We start from the raw sequence: 24,398 nt of genomic DNA, 5'->3' as shown, positions 1-24,398 counted from the left end.
TTCCAGGATTCCACATGTTTTCAGCAGCTTCCCCTTGGAGAGAGGAGGTTTTTTGTGCCTGTATTTTATTTTTTCCTTGGCTGCTCCCTGAGCTGGTGCTTGGCTGCTTGGGGCTCATCCTGCACCTTCTCTCTCAGACAAATCTCCAGCTCTGCTGCCTCAGCCGTGGCTGGAGGGGATTCCTGGGGCACTTTGGGAAGATGCAAACCAGAAAGAAACAAAAGAGGATTTTGGCAAAGCAGTGCTTGGCTTGGGACTCATTCAAACATTGTCGAGGGCTTGGGGTTTTGGAAGCTGAGATGGGGGAAAGGGAAATGAAAGCAGAGGCTGTAATTTTACAAACTGATTTAAATTTCATGATCAACTTCTTCCCTCCAAACCCCAAACGCTCCGTGACTTTTACTTCACTGCCATGACCTAATTCCTGGGGTTAATTCCAGGCAAAAATCACACTTCCACAAGAGGGAGGGCACAGATTCAGTAGAAGCTGAGGTGGATCTACCCAAAATAATTGGGGTTTTAGTGGAAATACACTTGTGCTTTGCTGTCTGTCCCTCACAGCCCTCACCAGCAGAGCTGGGGAGGAGGAGGAAAAATTTCATTCAGAAATGTGTCAGGATTGCTTTTTTGTGGATTTGGGAGCTCAGGATGGACCTGAGGATTTTGTGTGTTCATCAGGAGGAGGGAAAGAGCGGGAGGCACCCTGGAGGGCTGTGGAGAGAGGGAAAGCACAGCCTCCACTCCTCCTTTTTCCCAGGAATGTTCCCCCCAGAGCTCTCCTGACACAACTGGGCCAAGTTTCAGTGATGGAAAGGGATCCCAGCCTGAAATTAGAGCAGAAAATTGGTAATTGGAAGCCCAAGGAGGGCGTGGAGTCTCCATCTCTGGAGATATTCCAGAGCCACCTGGATGTGTTCGTGTGTCAGCTGCTCCAGGTGGCCCTGCCTGGGCTGGGGGAGCTCCAGAAGTCCTGAAAATTCTGGGATTCTGTGAGCTGAAGTTCATTTTCTAGAATATGTCAGGCAAGAGGGTCTTGATCTGGACTCTCCCACCTGCTCTGGTTTGTCCTGGGCCAGAATTCCTTCTTTTTACAAATTTTCCTCTACCTGTGTTTAAAAAAAAAAATCTAAAATAATGTTTCAATTATATTAAAAAGAAGAGCTAAGCAAAAATATCTTGTCAAAATCTTGTTTAACTTCTGTGAAAACATATAGGGACAAAATTCCAGGACTTCCAAAGGAGGTGCAAGGAGCTCCCTGGGGTTTCCCCAGGTAAAATAGGGAGAGCAGGAATCTGTAAATCCTGGCTCACCTTCTTGGTGTCACTGCCCACAGAAAAATGGGATCACTTGGTGGAAAATTTAAATGCTCAGCATAGGATTGGACCATAAACAGCATTTTACCTGCAGTTATTCCAGGTGAGGAATAATTCCAGCCAGGGTGAGCTTTGCAGGGGAACTGAGAAGAAAATTCAGCTGGAAGGGTTTTCCAGTGTGCCAGAGCTCCTCTGGGTCAGCTTGGTCATGGAGTCAGGGCCTCTGCCACATTTCCCAACCCAGAACTGCTCCTGCTGCTTATTACAGACAGGCCATGAGAATATAAAATATAATATAATATATATATAATATATATTATATAATATAATATACATTATATATAATATATAGTTATAATATATCATTATATTATATTATATTATATACATTATATAATATATAATATTTAATATATTATATAATGTATATAATATAATATATAACGTATAGTATAACATATTATGTAACATGACATATAACATAAACATAAACATATAACATATAATATATTATATATAATATATAATTATGCTATATATGGTATAATATATAATATATCATATATCATATATTATATATAATTATAGTATATATTGTATAATATACAATATATAATATATATTATATTATATTATATATAATATAATATATACTATATATATATAATATAATATAATATAATATATAATGTAACATATAACATAGAATATATAATATAGAATGTACATTATATAAAATATAATATATTATATAAAAATATATATAATATATAACATATAACATATAACATAATATATATATGATATATAAGATGCACTATGTAATATGTGATATGTAATATGTAATATGTAACATATATATTCTGATATGTAATATTAGAATCTCTTGCCTGCCTCCATGTTCTGTGTCTGAGAATGAGGCTCGTGCTCTCCAGCACTTCAAAAAAAAAAAACAGGGGAAAAAAAAAGATGTGATAGCTGAATGTTATTGTTTTGAAAATTATTTTTTATTGTAGAGAAGTCTTCATAATATCAATAAGAAGTAAGTTGAAGAAAACTATTCTAGAGGGAGTAAAGTGACTGAAATTTTAGGTTTTGTTTCTTTACATTGTCTGTGAAAATGAAAAAGTTATAGGGGGAGCAGAAGTGTTCTAAAGGTTTTATTCTAATTCTTATTACTCTTTATTTTAGTTACCATTAATAAATTTCTCTTGATACCCTTTTAAAGTTTTAAACCTGCTTTCACTTTCTCCTGATCCTACCTCACAACAAATAATAATGCATTAGAAATTAACCAATAGCAAAGCCACCACACTCTTTAATACATTAATTATGAATTAATCTCAAAATCAGGAGTATCTCAAATGAACAAACCAAAACCACTACACTGGTGAATCTCCTTGAAACTCTGCCTGCCTGATTTGTGCTCCCCACAGCAGTCAGATTTGTGTCTAATTCTGCTTTTAGAGGGGTTTTATGTCATTTTTAATCCATGGAGGTGAGTTTGGTGAGCTCTGACTGAGCTGATCCTTCTGAGAAGAGCTCAAGGAAAAAGGGTGGGCCAAGAATTTCACCTCTGGGATGTCTGGCACGGAGGAAAACAATGTTTAGGCATTGGTAGCAAAAGAATTATTGATAAATAATTGATAAATAATTGATTTTTAATCCATGGAGGAGAGTTTGGTGAGCTCTGACTGAGCTGATCCTTCTGAGAGGAGCTCAGGGAAAAAGGGTGGGTCGAGAATTTCATCTCTAGGATATTTGGCATGGAGGAAAACAATGTTTAGGCATTGGTAGCAAAAGAATTCTTGATAGATAATTGATAAATAATTGATTTTTAATCCATGGAGGAGAGGCTGGTGAGCTCTGACTGAGCTGATCCTTCTGAGAGGAGCTCAAGGAAAAAGGGTGGGTTGAGAATTTCATCTCTGGGATATCTGGCACAGAAAAAACAATGTTTAGGCATTGGTAGCAAAAGAATTCTTGATAGATAATTGATAAATATTGAAAATTAATTGATTTTTTAATCCCTGGAAGAGAGTTTGGTGAGCTCTGACTGAGCTGATCCTTCTGAGAGGAGCTCAAGGAAAAAGGGTGGGTCGAGAATTTCAGCTCTGGGATGTCTGGCACAGAGGAAAACAATGTTTAGGCATTGATAGCAAAAGAATTCTTGATAAATATTGATAAATAATTGATTTTTAATCAATGGAGGAGATTTTGATGAGCTCTGAGCTGATCCTTCTGAGAGGAGCTCAGGAAAAAAGGGTGGGTTGAGAATTTCATCTCTGGGATATCTGGCACAGAGAAAACAATGTTTAGGCATTGGTAGCAAAAGAATTCTTGATAGATAATTGATAAATATTGAAAATTAATTGATTTTTTAATCCCTGGAAGAGAGTTTGGTGAGCTCTGACTGAGCTGATCCTTCTGAGAGGAGCTCAAGGAAAAAGGGTGGGTTGAGAATTTCATCTCTGTGATATCTGGCACAGAGAAAACAATGTTTAGGCTGTTAAGGCTTTGGTAGCAAAAGAATAATGCTTTTTTTTTTTTTTTTCATTATAGTTGAAAGCATTTCTGTTTTAAAGCATTTCCCAGCTTGGTAATAAAATAGAAGTGTTATATTTTAATTAATAGAAACACAAAATTGGGTTGGACATTGTCTCTCTTCGTGTTCCTGTGGATCCTTCAGGCCCTGCAAGGCCACACTGAGCTCAGCCCAGAGCTTCTCCTCTCCAGGCTGAGCAATCCCACTCCTTCCTGGCCTTTTGCACATTTAATTACAATTATCAACTAATTTACATATCACTTGGTCCATTTGGGCTCTCTCAGCTTCTTGCAAATTAACTTCAGGTGATCGACACCTTCCACAACCCCAGGTTGCTCCAAGCCCTGTCCTTGAACCCTTCTGTGGGTAGGAATTCAATTTTTTACAAGAATTTAGATCGCAAAAAAAAAAAAATATTTATAATTTGTCCCTGACAAATTCTATTCTATTATTTATAATATTAATTTTTTTGCATTAAATACATTGTGTTCACTTCCTAGAACGATAGGAGTACATTTCCTCTCATCATTACACAAAAAAATCACATTAATTTCAGCCCCAAGGCCCAGAACAATGTTCAGCACTTTAATAATTTGTGGAATTTTGGTGATTTTTTTTTTCCACACAATGGAATTTTGGTGATTTTTTTTTTTTCCACACAATGGAATTTTGGTGATTTTTTTACCCCACTAAACCTGGACCCACCCCTGAATAAAACCAGCCCTGAAAGGAGGGGATGCTTGAATCAAGTGCCTCTAAGGCAAACAGGTTTATTTAAACTCACTCCTTCCTTTGGTAAAGCCTGGCCAGACTCTGCATTTTCCCGGGAATAATCCCATTTTTAGGTGTGAAATTTCCTTTTCCACATGGGAAAAGTGGAGAGAAGGGGGAGAGTTCAGGGACAAAGGCTCAGCTTAGTTAAACTCCCCTGTTTTGGTTTAAAACCACACTGACCTCCAACCTTCCGTGGTGGGATGGGGAATTGGGGGGGGAAACCCCATGGGTTGGGATAAGAATGAGTTAATAATTGAAAATGGAAAATAAAGAAAGAAAAAGGATAAATAATAATAAAAGGAGAGAAATTAAAAATAAACACCTCCCAAAAGCAATGGGAGTGGATGACAGCAAATGAGAGAAGAGTGGAGTAATTAAAAGGAAAAAAACTTGATAAAAAGACAAAAAAAAGCCCATAAAATCACAGGATGGTTTTGTGTGGAAGTGACCTTAAAGATCTCCTGAACAGGGATCTCCATTAACCCATTCCAGCAGAGTTTCCTTGGAAAATGGTCCTGGTTTTCCATAAAAATTCCAGCTGGGAGGAGGAGAGCAGCAATTCCTTTCCTCAGCCTCTGCTTTATCCAGTTCTGCCTCTCTGAGCCTGAAGGCATCTAAGCATGCCTGCAAAAAGAAAATTTAAAAAAAGGAAAAATTCAAAATTTCAAAGGTTCCTTGACCTCTTCTGCCCCTGTGAACCTGAAAGGATTTCTGCAAAAATAAAATTTAAAAAAAAAAGGAAAATTCAAAATTTTAAAGGAAAATAAAGGTTCCTTGGCCTCTGCTTTGCCCAAATTTGCCTCTCTGACCTGAAAGGGTCTAAGGATTCCTGCAAAAATCAAGAAAAAAAAATCTAAAGGAAAATTCAAAATTTCAAAAATTCAGAAATTCAAAAAGTTCAATTTCACTTCCTTGGCCTCTGCTTTACCCAAAATCTGAGCCTGAAAGGATCTAAAGATGCTTTCAAAAATCCCCCAAAAATGAAAGGAAAATTCAATGTTTCAAAGGAAGGGGAAGGTTTCTTGGCCTGTTCTGCCTCTCTGAGCCTGAAGGGATCTAAGGATGTTTTCAAAAATCCCCCAAACAAAATTAAATTCCAAACTTCAAAAATTCAGAAAATTCAATTTCACTTCCTTGGCCTCTACTTTACCCAATTCTGCCTCTCTGAGCCTGAAAGGATCTAAGAATTTCTGCAAAAATAAAAATTTAAAGAAAAAAAATTAAAGGAAAATTCAATGTTTTAAAGGAAGGTAAAGGTTAAAGGTTCCTTGGCCTATTCTGCATCTCTGAGCCTGAAAGGACCAAAGGATGCCTGCAAATTTTTTTTTTTTTTGCCTTTAACTTTTTTTAAATTTAAAAAATTAAAGGAAAATTCAAAATTTCAAGAGAAAATTTAAAGGCAATTTTGTTTCCTTTGCTGCATTTGTGCATCCCAGCCTGAGCCTCCTCTGGCCTGGCATTCCCAGGGGAGCAGGTGCTGCCAGGGCACTCTGGGCTGGCATTTTCCCCATCCCCAGTGCCAATTTCTGGCTGCAGGCCAGGCCTGAGTGTTCCAGGGCTCTCCCAGGCTGTAAAAGTGCATTTCCCTGCCATTCCCAGGGGAAGCACTTTCATCTTGCCCTGCCCTCCCTTTGCAATATTCCAAAAAATATTCCAAAATAATATTCCACGGCAAAAAGTCCTCCTGACCTCACTCAGGCAGCGTTTGGAAGGGATAATCTAAAAAAAAAAAAAGTCAAAAAGACCCTAAATCTTGTGGTTTAGCCAAGCTGGCTGCATGTCCTGTTTACTGCAGCATCCCAAACACCAACCCTGCAGGCTGAGGGGGAAAATGTTCATTTTTCTTTTCTCTTAAAGAGAAAGAGTTTTGGTTTTGGTTTGCTCATTTGAGATTTTACTGATTATGAAATTTCTCAGTCAATGTGTCAAAGCAGTGTGGTGGCTTTGGTGTTGGTTAATTCCTAAAGTATTTCTTTTTTGTTGTGAGGTAGGATTAGGAGAAAGGGAAAGCAGGTTTCAAACTTCAAATGGGTATGAAGAGAAATTCATCAACAGGAACTAAAAGAAAGAGTAATAAAAATTTCTCCTGATCCTTGTGAAAAATCTCTGGGATTTTTCACAAGGGATTTTTCTCTGGGATTTTTCACAAGGAGGGGAAGAAGGCAGTGGTTCCTCCTCGTGTGAGCTCTGTGCCAAGCTTTTCCTTTTCAGCTGGAAGTTGGAGTGATTTTCATCAAGATTTGTCTCCAAAGTGCTTCAGCAGAGCCAAAACAGCTTCCAAACCCCTTCCTGCTGCTCTTCTCCATCCTGGAAAAGGGAACTCTGGGCTTGTGGTCACCTCAGGGGCTGGCAGCAGAGTGGCTGTCCCAGGGTCACCTCCTGGCCCTGGGCACCTCATTTCTCTGGCATTCCATTTTCCACCTGCACAAAGGGTTAATAACAGTGCTGCCCGTCCCAGGGGTGAGCTGAGGATATTTTGTCTGCTCCAGCAAGGTGTTTAGAGGGGAACTTCAAAGGCCAGCTAATAAACACCAAAATGCAGGTCACCCTCACAAAGGGCTGCCTGTGCTTTGAGAGTGGCTTGGGAGAAATATTTCTGTTTGTTACCTTTTTCTGACACACTCCTTCGCTTCTCTGCTGCAGAGCTCTGGTGCCAAACAGGTTCTGTGCAGTCAGAGGAGGAGAAATAATAAATAGATTTTCCTGGCTGGGGACAGGGAGGGTGAAGAGGCACTTTTGGAGCTGCATCTTGAGGTGACAATGGGCTGGCCTTGATTCTGAGTGTTCCCCACTCAGAATTAAAATGGAGCCAGAAAAGCAGCAGAGTTCTTCTGAGGTTGGTGCTGCTCTTTTTCCCAAATGGAACTTCCACAAATTTAAGGGATGAGGCAGATCTTGGCTGTGTCCCTGCACTCCTGGGAATCCCAGGCTGTGGAAAAGGGCCCCCACAGGAGGCTGGAGCACCCCCAAAAATCAGATTGATGCATTGGGGCAGCACAGGAAGGGGTGGGAGGTCCAAGTTTCATTTGGTGGCTGCAGAGTATGAAGAAATCATGGAAATCAGGAGGAATTTTGGGGTTGTTAAAGGCTGGTAAAGATTCAGATGAGCTGCCCAGGGAGGTTTGGAGCCCCCATGCCTGGAGATGCCCAGCAGCTGTGGCACTCAGTGCTCTGGGCTGGGCACGAGGAGGGGACTGGGCACAGCCGGGACTCCTTGGGATCCTGCATTTCCAACCTCAGGGATTTTGGGATTCTGTGAGACAGGCAGAGATCCTCCCACAGCCTGGAGCAGCCTGGCACTGCTGGGTCAGCAGAGGTGGGATGGGAAGGAGAGACCACAGGGGGTCAAGCTTGGCCTTCCTGCTGCCCTTTAAAAGCAGGAGAAGTCTGAGGAGGACCCAAAATCAGGAAGAAACACCAGCATGGGGCTGCACTTGGAGGGATGTGGCTCTTGGCTCTGCCAGCCCTGGGCTGATCCTGCTGGAGCTTAAAATAATCCCCATGGATGAGGTATTTTACACATCTTGTGTGACTCCACGTGCTGGCATCCCCATCCAGGGTCAGGAGCCCAAGGCTTGAGGGACTTCCAGCTTTCCTCTGCTGACAAATGCAGCATTTGCTCCCAACCAACCAGAATGGCAGATAAAAGTCCTTTTCATCTGTCTTTGCTTCCCCCCTCCTTTTTTATTTCTATTTTATTTTTTTTAAGCCCTAATGGGTCTCTTTAATGATGAAACCACTGCTATATAATATGTCTTTTTATATTTTAATTCCTCCCCCTCCCCTTGGGATAATTTACAGCACAGTGTGGAATCTGAGACAGTTCAAGCTGTGCCAAAGGGCCTGGCAAGGGGAAGAAATGCCGAGCCACTGAGATTTGGAACCATAAGACAAGTTATAAAATTTAATTTTAGAAATGCAGCTACTGGGAACTGCTTTTAAATGCACATTTTCCTTTTAGTGCATAAAATGGGCCTGTGTCTTGATTGAGCTGTCAGGGTGGCTTGAAAGAGTTCTCTGTGGAGGAAGGGGCCTGCAGGGCCCTGCAGAGAACTTTTTGCTGCTTATTCAGTGATATTCAACATTGAAAAAGGGATTTTTAGGAATGTTTATGGATTAAAAATTAAGGGGGGGAGTGTGGAATAAGGAATAGTGGATTAAAAAAATAAAATAGTGCCTGCTTTTTATATCATCACAGGATGGTTTGTGTTGGAAAAGACCCTAAAGATAATTTCATTCCATTCCCTGCCAGGGCAGGGACACCTCCCACTGTGCCAGGCTGCTCCAGCCCCAGTGTCCAACCTGGCCTTGGGCACTGCCAGGGATCCAGGGGCAGCCCCAGCTGCTCTGGGAATTCCATCCCAGCCCTCCCCACCCTGCCAGGGAACAATTCCTCATCCCCAAGATCCCATCCAACCCTGCCCTCCCTTTACCTTGAGGCCATTCCCCCTTTTCTTGTCACAAGTTCCTCTGTTTCCTCAAGGGAACAAGTAGAAAAATGAAGTTTGACCCCTGGGCTGGAGATTTGAGCTGCATTCCTGGCAGGACAGCAGGGTCCAATGGAAAGAAGGACAAAAGATAAGGCACAGAGATTCTTGAGGGAGCTGATCTCCTGAGACAAATCCAATGTGCAGAAATCATGGAATCGTAGAATAGAACCATGGAATGTCCTGAGTGGGAAGGAATCCACAAGGATCATCCAGTGCCACCCCTGGCCCTGCCCAGACCCCCAACAATCCCACTCTGGGCATCCCTGGCAGCGCTGGCCAAAGGTTCCTGGAGCTCTGGCAGCCTCGGGGCTGGGGCCTTTGAAACGGCTGGCACAGCTGGCATTGCTCACCTGCACAGGAGAAGCTTTGGGCTGAGCTCGGGGTGGCCTTGCAGGGCCTGAAGGAGCCCCAGGAAAGCTGGAGAGAGACAATTCCCAGGGGATGCAGGGACAGCACCCAGGGAATGGCTCCCAGTGCCAGAGGGCAGGGCTGGGTGGGATCTTGGCAATGAGGAATTGTTCCCTGGCAGGGTGGGCAGGGCTGGGATGGAATTCCCAGAGCAGCTGGGGCTGCCCCTGGATCCCTGGCAGTGCCCAAGGCCAGGTTGGACATTGGGGTTGGAGCAACCTGGGACAGTGGAAAATTGAAATGTGTCACCTCAGTCCTTCCAGCTGAATCTGGATGTGTCCTGATGCTGTCCTGGCTCTCTGGGACCTTCCCTGTCCCCTCCCACCCTGGAGCTCCATGGGGACTGTGCTCCAAGGGCTGCTCTGGGAAGTGCTGGACCCTGTAATTCCCACGTGGCCATGCCCAAGTCCCCTGTGCCCTTCCTGATGCTCAAAATTCAGCATTTCCTCCCTTGGAGCTGAGTGTCTGATGGGACCTCACGTTCCTGGAGCTCCCAGTGGCACCAAGAGAAACCTCATTATCCCTGTTCCAGTCCTGCCAGTGTTTATTTCCCGTTCCTGTCCATAAAACCATTGCAAAAGTACCCAAAGCCAGGATTTGGTTTGGTTTGTTATTTTTCAGCCCTGTAGCACTTGTGTGGTTGTGGTGCCTGGTGACAATCTGGGATGGAATTTTTGAGGAGTTTTCTCAGTGCAGGTTTAGCACAGGGGCTGTTTCCTCCTTTTAGAAACCGCGGGAAGGGTAGAGAGGCCCTGAAATTTTCAGTGGCTCTGGTTCTTCAGCCCTGGCCACATCTCAGGCTGCCCCACAATGAGACTGCAAAGCTTCAGAGGTGATTTCACTTTCATTTCAGACAGTCCCACATTAGGACCTTCACCAGCAGATCAGGGGTTGCAAAAAACAGGAAAAAAATTTTAAAAAACCAAAACCAACCGACCTCATGTACCAAGTGAGCTTTTCTGATCTTTTTCCCCCCCCTCCCACACTAGGACATCGCCAGAAAATAGATGAGCAGACAAAGCCCGGCAGCTTGTCCTTTTCTGAGCGCCTGAGCGAGTTGGAGCAGTTGCGTCGCACGGCCATGAGGGTCAGCCCACACCACCCAGCCCCCACACCCAACCCTCGAGCCTCCTTGAACCACAGCACAGCTTTTAACCCTCAGCCTCAGAGTCAGATTCAGGGTAAGTACCCAAAATACTCCCCCTGCTCGCCCACCTCCATCCCTGCAGCCTAGGGGGGCTCATGGCCCCACTGTGCTTCCATCTCTTTGGGGCTCTCCTTGGAGATCTTTGGTACATGAGAGTCTTTGAGAAGTGAAAAGAGGAGCTTTTTCATGGGTGTTTGGATTTTGGGAAGCCTGGGTGATTGAATTTGGGGATGTTTTAAGATGTCTATTCCAATCCTCCTTCCACTCCCCCATCCTGCGGCCTACACGGCCTCATGGCCCCACTGTGCCCCCATCTCTTAGCGGCTCTCCTTGGAGATCTTTGGCACATGAGAGTCTTTGAGGAGTGAAAAGAGGAGCGTTTTCATGGTTGTTTGGATTTTGGGAAGCCTGGATGATTGAATTTGGAAATCTGGGGATGTTTTAAGATGTCCATTCCAATCCTCCTTCCACTCCCCCACCCTGCGGCCTACACGGCCTCATGGCCCCACTGTGCCCCCATCTCTTAGCGGCTCTCCTTGGAGATCTTTGGCACATGAGAGTCTTTGAGGAGTGAAAAGAGGAGCGTTTTCATGGGTGTTTGCATTTTGGGAAGCCTGGATGATTGGATTTGGAAATTTGGGGATGTTTTAAGATGTCCATTCCAATCCTCCTTCCACTCCCCAACCCTACGGCCTACACAGCCTCATGGCCCCGCGGGGCTTCCATCTCTTTGGGGCTCTCCTTGGAGATCTTTGACACATGAGAGTCTTTAAGGAGTGAAAAGAGGAGCTTCTTCATGGGTGTTTGCATTTTGGGAAGCCTGGATGGTTTTAATGAATCCATTCTAGTCCTCCACCCCGCGGCCTATGGGGGATTGTAGCCCTGCTCTGCTTCCAGTTCTTCTTGTCTCTCCTTGGAGATCTTTGACATGTGAGAGCCTTTGAGGAGTGAAAAGAAGAGCTTTTTCATGGATGTTTGGATTTTAGGAAGCTTGGATGTATGAATTTGGGAATTTAGGAAGCCTGGCAGGTTTTAAGAGGTCCATTCTAATCCTCCCCCTGCTCACCCACCTCCATCCCTGCAGCCTAGGGGGGCTCATGGCCCTGCTGGGTTTCCATCTCTTTGGGGCTCTCCTTGGAGATCTTTGGCACATGAGAGTCTTTAAGGGATGAAAAGAGGAGCTTTTTCATGGATGTTTGGATTTGGGGAAGCCTGGATGATTGAATTTGGGGATGTTTTAAGATGTCCATTCCAATCCTCCTTCCACTCCCCCACCCTGCGGCCTACACGGCCTCATAGCCCCACAGTGCTTCCATCTCTTAGCGGCTCTCCTTGGAGATCTTTGGCACATGAGAGTCTTTAAGGAGTGAAAAGAGGAGCTTCTTCATGGGTGTTTGCATTTTGGGAAGCCTGGATGGTTTTAATGAATCCATTCTAGTCCTCCACCCCGTGGCCTATGGGGGATTGCAGCCCTGCTCTGCTTCCAGTTCTTCTCGTCTCTCCTTGAAGATCTTTGACGTGTGAGAGCCTTTGAGGAGTGAAAAGAGGAGCTTTTTAATGGATGTTTGGATTTTAGGAAGCTTGGATGTATGAATTTGGGAATTTAGGAAGCCTGGCAGGTTTTAAGAGGTCCATTCTAATCCTCCCCCTGCTCACCCACCTCCATCCCTGCAGCCTAGGGGGGCTCATGGCCCCACTGTGCCCCCATCTCTTAGCGGCTCTCCTTGGAGATCTTTGGCACATGAGAGTCTTTGAGGAGTGAAAAGAGGAGCGTTTTCATGGTTGTTTGGATTTTGGGAAGCCTGGATGATTGAATTTGGAAATCTGGGGATGTTTTAAGATGTCCATTCCAATCCTCCTTCCACTCCCCCACCCTGCGGCCTACACAGCCTCATGGCCCCACTGTGCCCCCATCTCTTAGCGGCTCTCCTTGGAGATCTTTGGCACATGAGAGTCTTTGAGGAGTGAAAAGAGGAGCGTTTTCATGGGTGTTTGCATTTTGGGAAGCCTGGATGATTGAATTTGGAAATCTGGGGATGTTTTAAGATGTCCATTCCAATCCTCCTTCCACTCCCCCACCCTGCGGCCTACACAGCCTCATGGCCCCGTGGGGCTTCCATCTCTTTGGGGCTCTCCTTGGAGATCTTTGACACATGAGCGTCTTTAAGGAGTGAAAAGAGGAGCTTTCTCATGGGTGTTTGCATTTTGGGAAGCCTAGATGGTTTTAATGAATCCATTCTAGTCCTCCACCCCGTGGCCTATGGGGGATTGCAGCCCTGCTCTGCTTCCAGTTCTTCTTGTCTCTCCTTGGAGATCTTTGACATGTGAGAGCCTTTGAGGAGTGAAAAGAAGAGCTTTTTCATGGATGTTTGGAATTTAGGAAGCTTGGATGTATGAATTTGGGAATTTAGGAAGCCTGGCAGGTTTTAAGAGGTCCATTCTAATCCTCCCCCTGCTCACCCACCTCCATCCCTGCAGCCTAGGGGGGCTCATGGCCCTGCTGGGTTTCCATGTCTTTGGGGCTCTCCTTGGAGATCTTTGGCACATGAGAGTCTTTAAGGGATGAAAAGAGGAGCTTTTTCATGGATGTTTGGATTTGGGGAAGCCTGGATGATTGAATTTGGGGATGTTTTAAGATGTCCATTCCAATCCTCCTTCCACTCCCCCACCCTGCGTCCTATATGGGCTCATGGCCCCACTGTGCTTCCGTCTCTTTGGGGCTCTCCTTGGAGATCTTTGACACATGAGAGTCTTTGAGGAGTGAAAGAAGAGATTTTTCATGGGTGTTTGGATTTGGGGAAGCCTGGATGGCTTTAAGGAGTCCATTCGAGTCCTCCACTCCGCGGCCTATGGGGGATTGTAGCCCGGCTCTCCTTCCAGCTCTTCTCGGCTCTGCTTGGAGATCTTTGACATGTGAGAGCCTTTGAGGAGTGAAAAGAGGAGCTTTTTCATGGATGTTTGGATTTTGGGAAGCTTGGATGTATGAATTTGGGAATTTGGGGATGTTTTACGAGATCCATTGTAATCCTCCCTCCGCTCGCCCACCTCCAGCCCACGGCCTACACGGGCTCATGGCCCCACTGTGGGCTCCATGGCCCCATCTCTTAGTGGCTCTCCTTGGAGATCTTTGGATCTTTGGCACATGAGAGTCTTTAAGGAGTGAAAAGAGGAGCTTCTCAATGGATGTTTGGATTTTGGGAAGCCTGGCAGGTTTTAAGGAGTCCATTCCAGTCCTGGCTATGCTCACCCACCTCCACCCTGTGGCCTATGTGGGCTCATGGCCCTGCTGGGTTTCCATCTCTTTGGGGCTCTCCTTGGAGATCTTTGACACATGAGAGTCTTTAAGGAGTGAAAAGAGGAGCTTTTCCATGGGTGTTTGCATTTTGGGAAGCCTGGCAGGTTTTAAGGGGCCTGTTCTGTGTCTCCCCAGTGTCAGCACAGCTCATGGCGTTTGTTTGCCTCCACCTGCAGAACCAATGTTTGTCTTGCAAAGCCAGGCCTTGTTCCAGGTGTATTTCCCAATGGACATTTGTTCATGAGTGTGCTGGAGAGAGAGGGAAATGCTGTCAAAACCTTGCTTTGACCTTTCCCAGGAAGGCAGCAGCAAAGAGAGCTTTGCAAAGTGCTCCATGCCCCCAGAATTACCTCTGAGTGCTGAGGCTTTCCTAGGACAGGCTGCTTTGGAGGTGTTTCTGTGCCTGGTGGTTTTTCAGGGGGTTTTGTTGGAATGAAAACCTGCAAAAGGATCACTCAGGAGTCTGATTTCCTCCCAGGCTCGGATGAAACCGAGTCATCCAGCTTGGAATCTAGTCTGGCATCCCCTGGAGCTGAGTCTGTCCCTGCTGAAATTCCTGCTGAAATTTGGGCAGTGGGTCAGGTCACTGAGCGCTATAAAAATTCATGGGGAGATGGACCCAAAAAAGTGGGACAGTGTTGGTTTTAGCAGGTTTTAGCTGCTCCTAACAGAGTTTTCCTCTCTTTTTCTAAGCAGAAGGAAATGGTCTCAGTCAAGGCTCTCTGCTGGGGTTTTGGAGAGGAATAGTTACAGGGAATCAGGATAAGTTCTTATTTAGGGATTCATTTCTGAGAGCAGAGTGCTCTTTCCTGCAGGCAGGAAAGGTCATCACTCACCTCAGGAAACACTTGGAACTTCCCTTTCTTCCCAGGGTTTGGAAGGCCTGTGGCTTTGTGGAATTATTGCAAATCTGCTGGGTTTGGGGTATTTTGTACAATCATAGAATCAGAGAATGGTTTGGGTTGGAAAGGACCTTAAAGATCATTTTGTTTCAACCCAAACCATGGGCAGGGACACCTTCCACTCTCCCAGGCTGCTCCAAGCCCAGTCCAAGCTGGCCTTGGATGCTTCCAGGGATGGAGCAGCAACAAAATTCTGTGGGCAAACTGTGCCTTTTCCACAGGGAAGATTTTCTCCCCAAAACCCCAGTCTAACCATATTAAACCCTACTGAGTTTACTACTAAAAATCAACAAATCACGTGCTCTACAAAGCAAAAAGAAACTGGAAGCACCACCCAGCTCCTTCCCCTGGCTGGAGTAATTCCAGGTCAGCTTAGGTGAAGGATCCAACCCCTCACATCCCCCTCACTTCTCTCCCTGATTTGCAGAGCAATCCACGCTGGGTTTCTCCAGCTCACAGCTCCATTCCTATAAAAAACCCCAAATTTTATTGTGGCTGCTCAGCAGAGCAGACGTGGGTGGAGGTGGCAGCCTCTCATTCTTCAGCTGCTTGGGAACACTTTCTGCCTGGCAGAGTATCAGGTTTAACACCCAGGATCCCTTTTCCCTGCTTCCCTGTGGAATTCCCAATGGGTTTTTCATGCAGGGCCTGGATCCAGCTGCTCCCTCTGGGAATAGTTGTAGGAGGTGGTTGGGCTTTGCTGGTTCAAACAGGATTTCATGGGTTTCACCTGTGGATGTAGCTCAGCCATGGATGTTTCCTCATGGATATTCTCTTCTCCTGCTTCACTTTCCCTCCCAAATGTGTGTTATCCATTGAAGATGGAATTGTTGAGGTTTGTGGTGGATATCAGGAAAATAAACCCCAAACTGAAGCCTCTCTCACTTGGCTTTTGCCATCACCTTTTAACTTTCAGAGCTCATCTTTTCAGGGTGATGTTATCACAGCAGGGAAAACAGGGATGGGGTGGGACAAAGCTCCAGGACCATCATTTTTCCCTTGGTGAACAAAAGTGTGATTAGATTAGGGTTTATCTCCTCTGTGAGCTGGGATATTTCATTTCTTTTTATTATTACTTTTGGTTATTCAGTTTCAGAGCAGAGGCCTCCAAAACAAGGGAGAGCTGGCATTGCTCACCTGCACAGGAGAAGCTTTGGGCTGAGCTCAGGGTGGCCTTGCAGGGCCTGAAGGAGCCCCAGGAAAGCTGGAGAGAGACAATTCCCAGGGGATGCAGGGACAGCACCCAGGGAATGGCTCCCAGTGCCAGAGGGCAGGGCTGGGTGGGATCTTGGGAATTGGGAATTGTTCCCCGGCAGGGTAGGCAGGGCTGGGATGGAATTCCATCCCTGGATCCCTGGCAGTGCCCAAGGCCAGGTTGGACACTGGGGCTGGAGCAGCCTGGGACAGTGGGAGGTGTCCCTGCCATGGCAGGGGTGGAACACAATGATCTTTAAGGTTCCTTCCAGAACCCAAACCAGTCTGGGATTCTGTGATTCCATGAAAACCAAAACAATTCTGAACCCATTTCACACCTTCCTGCCCGTTTTTTAACCTGGAGCATTTTTGGTGAAACTTTCTTACCAAGGAGAGCACAAAGTGCTTTTTATAAGATCAAACCCCTGTCCATTGCTGAATTCCAAGCAGTATCCCAAAATTTTGCTTTAACTCCCACCAGTAGGAACCACAAGCTGCTCCTCCACTCCTCCAAACCCACTTATCTTTAAAAAAAAAAACCCAAAACTAAAATAGACAGAGCAGTTCTTGGATTGCAAGGGGCAGGTTGCCATGCCACTAAACCACTGTTTGTTTGTTGAGGTTTTCAGCTAGAAAAGGATTGAGGGTAACTTTAACTTCCTATTGTAGCAAGTCTCAAATGGGAGAATAAAACCTTTTGTTCAGATACAAATAAAATAAATAGAAAAAAAAATAATAAAGAGAATATATCAAGAATAATAAAAAGGATAATTTAAAGAATATTAAAAAAAGAATCAAACCTTTTGTTTTCAGATACAAATAAAATAAATAGAAAAAATAAAAGAATACATCAAGAATAAGAAAAGGGATAATTTAAAGAATATAAAAATAAAAATAATAAAATCTTTTGTGTCACAGATACAAATCCACGTTAAAAGCTGAATTCAGGGCCCATAAATTGCTTTAATTGAATTTTTATGCTTCTTTCATATCACAGGGAGGGAGCCACGTCCACCTGTTCCCTTGGAAGTTTTAACCATGGCCAATCCCAGACCAAAGGGGAACAGGAGGGGAGGAAAAGCTTCCACCACATGGTTTAAGTTGAGAGATTATTTCATGGCAGAACTGAGTGTAAAATGTCAAAGGATTTGACCTCCACACACAGAAAAAGGAGATTCTGACCTCAACTCACCCCTTCCTTTGTGCAGAGGGGAAAATAAAACACAGGCAGAGCCATGTCAGCTGTGCTGAGGGGTTTAGAGCCTTGGAAAGCAGTTATTTATATTTATAATTATATTTATATTTATAATTATATTAACATTTATACATATATTTATATTTATATTTATATTTATATTTCAATCTATTATCTGTCTATTTATGTTTTTCTATTATATATTTCTATTTATATAATCTATGTTATATATTAATTGATAATAAATATAAATATATAATATATGCATTAAGGTTGAGTTTCTCCCAACACCAGCCTGGACCAACCAGACATTAAATCCACAATTCTTAATTTTACAGTGGTTAAGGTTAACCTGAGTGGATAATTCCAAAAAATTATGAACATAAGGTTCCTTTACAGCAGAATTTCTTGAGGGGCCAATGGGAACATTTGAAAATTCAGAAGATTCTTGTGGAGGCATTGGTGTGAGTTAATAAATTGCATAAATAAATGGAGTTAGGGATATCATCCAAAAATGTGCAATTAAAAACCTTTTTTTTTCTCAGAATCACAGAACCAAAGAATGGTTTGGGTTGGAAAAGAACCTTAAAACCAACCAGGGACACCTCCACTGGTCCAGGTTGCTCCATCCAACCTGGCCTTGAATATTCTCCATTATTTTCCAACCATTTAGATGTTTTCACTTGGGAATTTATTAATTATTTATTGAAAAAAAGAAATTAAATCAAGCTGTTTTCTCTAGAGGTAACAAATAATCATGTTAAGCTACACCTCTGGTTCTTTTTTAAAGCTTTGATAACCTTTAAAATACCTGAGTTTGCTTTTTTTAAAGCAAATTTTGTAACCTTAGATGTTCAGTTTCCCACTTTTATGACCAAATCTAAAATCCCTGGAAACAAGAGGCTGGAATAAAATTGCTGACAGCTCTTGAAGGGAAGAATTAGCCCTGAAAACAAAGCAAGGCAGATCATTTAAAGCTCAGCTCTTTGAATTAACACCAAACACAAGGACTGAGGGATTATTTTGTTATGAGCCAGGCTTTTGTCTTCCTCCAGGTGCACCACACTTTGTTTAAGGGACATTTCAAGGTCCTTGCTATCAGGATCCTGGACAAAAAACACAGCCTGGGTTATCAGGGTTCCCAGGAAATCATGAAAAGCAGGAGGAGAGTCAAGGGCAGCACTGAAATAGGAATCACAACCAGGGAATTACAAGCTTCATTCCTTCTCTGCCTGGATCAACCCCCAATTTTTAGTATTTCTGGTTTTAAATAAGCTGTGTGTTTATGGAACCAGAAGAATTTGCAGTGTTTCAGCAGGGAATTATGGGGTTGTCACTCTGCCCCCACATGTTGCTGCTGGAAAATGCAATTTTCAGGTGATTTTGGGCATTGGGGTTGGCGTGCTCACAGCTCCCAAACAGATCCAGAGGCTCCCAGGATCAGGGAATTCCCAGCTCTTCCCCTTGTGCCATAGGTTAAAAACTGATGAATTCCATTCCCTTTGGACACTGTGGTGTTTCACCCAGCACGTGGTGCTTTCCCAGCAGATCACCCCCTTCCCACTGGATTAAAAACCTCTCCATTCCCAAAAAACACTCCCTGGAATGTCCTGCCTGAGCTGGGAACTTTTCCTCTCAGCTCTGCTCCTTAGGGCTGGATTTAGCACTTCTGGATGTTTTCTCCACCCCCAGAAGGTTTCCCCACCACAATTTGTCCATCCTGATCAGGGAAGATCCCCTTTAATGGATCCCACTCCATCTCCTGGAGTGGGAATTTCCACTGGGATCCTGCTCTGGATGAGGAGGAGGAAATCATCTTCCTCCTTCCCACTCCCTTCCATGCCAGCAGCCACCAAAAATTGAAAAGAAGGAGCTGAAAAGAAGGAGCTGAAGCCACCCCGTGGTGTGGACCCAGAGCTCCTGTGCCACAGCCACATGAAATTTGTGGAAGTGGGAACGCTTTCCCAAAATATTTTGCCAAGCAGATCTGTGGAGCTGGCAGGGCTCCAAGTGGCTCCATCAAAAAAAGGGAATATAATATGTTAAATATATATAATTCATTCTATTCTATTCTATTCTATTCTATTCTATTCTATTCTATTCTATTCTATTCTATTCTGTTCTGTTCTGTTCTATTCTGTTCCGTTCCATTCCATTCCATTCCATTCCATTCCCTTTAGAGAGAAATATCTTTTTGAGTGCAGGATGGGATTTGCAATTATTGCTCAGCAGATGATATTGATAGAGAATTCCAGCAGTAACTTCCAGAGTTTTCCTCCTTAAGGAGCCCTTTTGAAGTGCCCTCAGCTGCAGATCCACCCTGGTGGATCCATTTGTGGTGTCACAAACCAGTTTGCATCCAAAGTGATGAGCACACCAGCTGGGTTGGCACACAGAGAACAATTCCTCTGAAATTCTGGCCCATGGAAATCCACTCTGAGGAAAAATCCCTGCTTTTTCACACCTCCCTACTACAAATCTAGATGTAAACCTCCTGTTTTATAGAATTATAGGATGATTTGGGTTGGAAGTGGCTTAAAAGTCATCTCTGAGGCTGCCCCTGGAATCCTGGAAGTGCCCAAGGCCAGGTTGGACATTGAGGCTTGGAGCAGCCTGGGATAGTGGAAGGTGTCCCTGACGTGGCAGGGGTGGGATGGGATGATCTTTAAGTTCCCTTCCAACCCAAACCATTCCATGATTCCAGGATTCCATGACTCCATGATTCCATGAGTTTCAACCCTTTTCTCTGCTGTATCTCAGTCTCCAGATGAAACCTTTCCCTGCAAACTCCCAGTTCCCACATGGACCTCCAGGACCTCAGCACTTCCCTGGGTAAATCCCACCAGTGCTGGAGCCTCCATTGCCCTTCCAGCACTGGGATCTGTCTGGCTCTTCCAAGATCCCTTCCCTTCAGCCACAGATTTGTTCCTCCTTCATTCACAGAATTCCCAGAATTCCCAGACCCCTGGGTTGGAAGAGACCTCCAAGCCCATGGAGTCCAGCCCAGCCCCAACAGCCCAGCTGAGCCCTGGCACCCAGTGCCACCTCCAGGCTTTGTCAAACACACCCAAGGATGGGGACTCCACCACCTCCCCAGGCAGAACATTCCAGAACTTTCTCACCTTTTCTGGAAAAAACTTTTCCCTGCTCTCCAACCTGTATTTCCCTTGGTGCAGCTCCCACATGGGGCAGAGCGAGGTGAGGATCCAATTCCTCAACACCTGCCTGTGTTCCCAGCAGCATTCCCAGCTCCAGGGCCTCAGCCTTGCTCAAGAGCCTCATATCCAGCTTGGAAAATAAAAAAAAAAAAAAAGGCTTGAAATTGTTTGGCTTTTCCATCAACTAATGGAAAGAGTTATGTCATGGTGGTTAATCCACAAGATTTCCAAGTGTGGATATATTTGAGATACCAATCTTCATATTCCAAATGCCTGGCACTTCCTGGGATTGAAAAAGCAACAAATATGTTCTCAGTCCCCAAGCAACACCTGCACTTCCAGCAGTTTTTTCTTCTGCTTTTTTCCCACGTTTTTCCCACCACACTGAGCATCCTCAAGGATAACTCCAAAAAACAAAAAGGAAATCAAGCAGAGAAGTTGAGAGATCTGTATTTTGTTCTGTGTTTTGACACTAATTCCATGATTTTTTTTAGGCAAATAATTGAGAGTCAGACTTTTTACAGAGCGGTTAGGAAAACTCAGGAAGCAGAAAGGCGTTTCAGGAGGATTTTTAAAGATGTCCAAGCACCTGAACCATGGAGAAGCCAGTCCCAGCTATGGAGCTGCCTTTGGAAAACCCTCTCCCTGAATCTTTAGGCAGCTTAAAAATTGGGCAGCTCATGCCCAGGCACAGATTTATTTTCATTAATCAGTCCATGTCTTTTACCACGGGAGAGCTGATGGATCCTGAGAGCAGAGCTGGCAGGCAGGGACAAGTATTCCCAGTTCAGTTTTGGACTTGCACAGCGATTCCTTCTGGTTTGTTTGGTTTGATCCCTTTCCACTCCCTGAGCCCTTCTCCGTTATGTCCTTGGGAAAGTGGAGCTGATCTCTGACCCAGGGCAGGAATTTCATGCCAGGATTCTCCCAGAGGATTTCCTGGGCTCACTCCTTGCTCCTTTATTCTCTCACCTCTCTGAGGTGGAGCCTCTCCCTGCTCTGCTCCTCATTTTTGGGGTAGCCTCTTTCAGCTCTACCTCAGCGGACATTTCTGTCTCCTGGAGCTCTTCCTTTTCCATGGAAGCACCTCAGTCTGGCTCCCTGCTCTTTCCCAGGGTCAATCTCATCTCATCCTGGAGGTGTTTAAAATAAATATCTCTGCCTGCCACCAGGGCAGGTTTAAACTGGATATTGGGAAGGAATTGTTCCCCATGAGGGTGGGGAAGCCCTGGAATAAAATTCCCAGAGAAGCTGTGGCTGCTCTGGATCCCTGGAAGTGTCCAAGGAGCAATGTGGGATAGTGGAAGGTGTCCCTGCCCATGGCAGGGATTGGAACAAAATTATCTTTAAGGTCCCTTCCAACCCAAACCCTTCCATGATTCTGAAGTTTGGATGGCAAAGGTTCAGCATTTGAGGTTTTTTCATGTTTGGGTTTGTTCCCCACTGGCCCTCAAAGCGTTTTCTTGGCCTTTGAATGTCCCAGTCATGAGGAAGATTAAAAGCACTGATTGCAAAACCCTGGTAAATCAAATCTGAGTTCTTTACAGACAAACCCAGTTTCTTTCCACAGCATTCTCCTCTTTAATCCTCTCTTGGCAGAACACGCCAAGGTTTGGAGAGCAGAGCTCAAATTACCTTCCGTGGTAAATAAAACAAACAAGAAATAAATAAATAAGGGCTCCTTACCCTAAAAACAAACACCCACTGAAAACAGCTTCTCCTTCACCTGGTGCTGCCCAGGTGCCAGAAGATGCCACTCGGATTTTGTAATTCAAGGTGTTCTTGGCCCTCAAATTCTGGATTGAACATCTCCAAACTTGAGCTGTTGTTGGGGGCCGGGCTCTGCTCGCAGGGAACAGGGGCAGAGAGGAAACAGCCTCAAGCTGTGCCAGGAGAGGTTGAGTCGGATAATCAGGAAAAATTTCTTCCTGGAAAAGGCAGTCAGGCCTTGGAAGGGGCTGCCCAGGGAGGTTTGGAGGTGTCCAAGGAAGGTCTGAACATGGCACTCGCTGCTCTGGGCTGGGTGGGCACCAGGCTTGGTGCAAAAGGCCAAGAAGAAGTGGGATTGTTCAGCCTAGAGAGGAGAAGCTTTGGGCTGAGCTCAGGGTGACCTTGCAGGGCCTGAAGGAGCCCCAGGAAAGCTGGAGAGAGACAATTCCCAGGGGATGCAGGGATGGGACACAGGGAATGATCTTGGAGGTCTTTTCCAACCTTGATTCTGGGATTTATCTATGGCTTGGGGGGCTCCTTTCAAATCCTCCTCTGCCAGGCCTTTAGCAGGACATGGCATCCAACAGGATCATTCCCTGAAGAGCCCACGTGGTGCCAGAGCTCACAGGGCTCCTTTTATGTGGCTGAGTACACACAACACCCTTAGCAAACTCATCCTGAACTCTCCCTGTGTATTCAGCCTATTGTGACCCCAACAAAGGGGGATTGTTCCCAGCTGAGGAACAATGGGCTGGGATGTGCAGTCAGTGACCTGGGGAAGTGCCCATTAGATAATCAAATTGGCTCCATCTGACCATCCCCAGCCTATTTATACAGCTCTTCTCTTAAAAGCATCAAAAACCAAAAGGATATTTAAGAGGGCCATTAAAAATTCCAGGGTTTGCTCTCAGGTTGGGTTTGATTTCCAGCAAGAAGTTCCCAGGTCTGTGTCAGAGGTTGCTTTGGCTCGTCTGTGAGGGGAAAAATGCTCAGTTCAATATCTGGGATTCTGGAAGCTTTCAGGGTGCTCAGCTTCAGGAACTTTCAGGGGTATTTACCCAGAGAGGTGTTTGAAATGTCCTTGGTCAGGTACACAAAAATGGGATGGAAATAGAAATAATTGGAAGCAGAAACTGTTGGAATTGTCATCCTGAGTCAGAAGTTGCTTGGATGAGGAAGGAACCTTAAAATCATCCAGTGCCACCCCTGCCAGTGCAGGGACACCTCCCACTGTGCCAGGCTGCTCCAGCCCCAGTGTCCAACCTGGCCTTGGGCACTGCCAGGGATCCAGGGGCAGCCCCAGCTGCTCTGGGAATTCCATCCCAGCCCCTCGTTGGCATCACAGGGAACAATTCTTTCCTAATATCCAAGATAAGCTTTCCTTCTATCAGTTGGAAGCCATTCCCTGTGTGCTGTCCCTGCATCCCCTGGAAATTGTCTCTCTCCAGGTATCCTGGGGCTCCTTCAGGCCCTACAAGATCTGAGCTCAGCCCAGATCTTGTCCTCTCCAAGTGAACAATCCCACTTCTTCCCTTTTGCACACTGAATTACAATTATCAATTATTTAACATATCACTTGGCCAATTTGGGCTCGCTCAGCTTCTTGTCAATTAAATTCAGGTGATCAACTCCAAGAAAATACAATGAAACCAAAATTCCTTTGCATGGAAATAATTCCTGTAAATTTCTGCGTCTTCTGGCCCATAGGAAAGAGACCCCTGAGTGAAAGGGAGCTCTTGATTTTCTTGGGGTGATGATTTGCAGCTGCCTGAGCTAGGGCAACACTGGTGATGCTTTCAGCTCTCATTACATAAAGGTGAATTTCATTTTCCAAACCCCACATCCAAACAATGCTCCTCATCCTACAACCTGTGAATAACTGCTCCAAGCACAGAGAATATCCTTTGATATCCTTGAGAGCTACATAAATATGAGCAATTTTCCATGCAAAACCATTGGCAAATTTGACTTCAGGATTAATTAGTTCACGGGGGAAGGGATCCACTAGCAAACAGGAGCTGCTCTGCCACTCAGCATAAAAGTGAGCACTTGTGTTAACTTGAAAAGGACAAAAGTGGGAAAGTGGGACTGGCAGGAAAAGGCCCTGGGGGTGCTGCTGACAGGGGCTGGACACGAGCCCAGGGGTGCCCAGGTAGGCAAGAGGCCCCTGGCAGCTGGGCTGGGTGAGGAATTGTGTGTCCAGCAGGAGCAGGGCAGGGATTGTCCCTCTGTGCTGGAGTCCCTCAGGGTTGGGTCCAGTTCTGCT

General features: G+C 45.0%; 1 protein-coding gene across 3 annotated transcripts in view; it reads left to right on the top strand.

The window, feature by feature from the left end:
- Window positions 1–24,398, top strand: part of RUNX1 (RUNX family transcription factor 1) — a 95,272-nt gene that overhangs the window by 39,770 nt on the left and 31,104 nt on the right. For 2 of the 3 annotated variants that reach the window (XR_009485528.1, XM_059840153.1), the window contains exon 4: window positions 10,521–10,712. The exons of the other annotated variant lie outside the window; for it this stretch is intronic. Coding sequence is in view for 1 of the 2 variants with exons in the window: in XM_059840153.1 (XP_059696136.1) it covers window positions 10,521–10,712 (192 nt within the window). In the remaining variant the exon portion in view is untranslated. The remainder of the gene's footprint in view (window positions 1–10,520; window positions 10,713–24,398) is intronic. 3 annotated transcript variants of the gene reach the window in all.

This window comes from Haemorhous mexicanus, chromosome 2, assembly GCF_027477595.1.
Source record: "Haemorhous mexicanus isolate bHaeMex1 chromosome 2, bHaeMex1.pri, whole genome shotgun sequence".
Taxonomy (NCBI): Eukaryota; Metazoa; Chordata; class Aves; order Passeriformes; family Fringillidae; genus Haemorhous; species Haemorhous mexicanus.
Note: the sequence above shows the minus strand (reverse complement) of the source record. Positions and strands in the feature narration are given on the sequence as shown.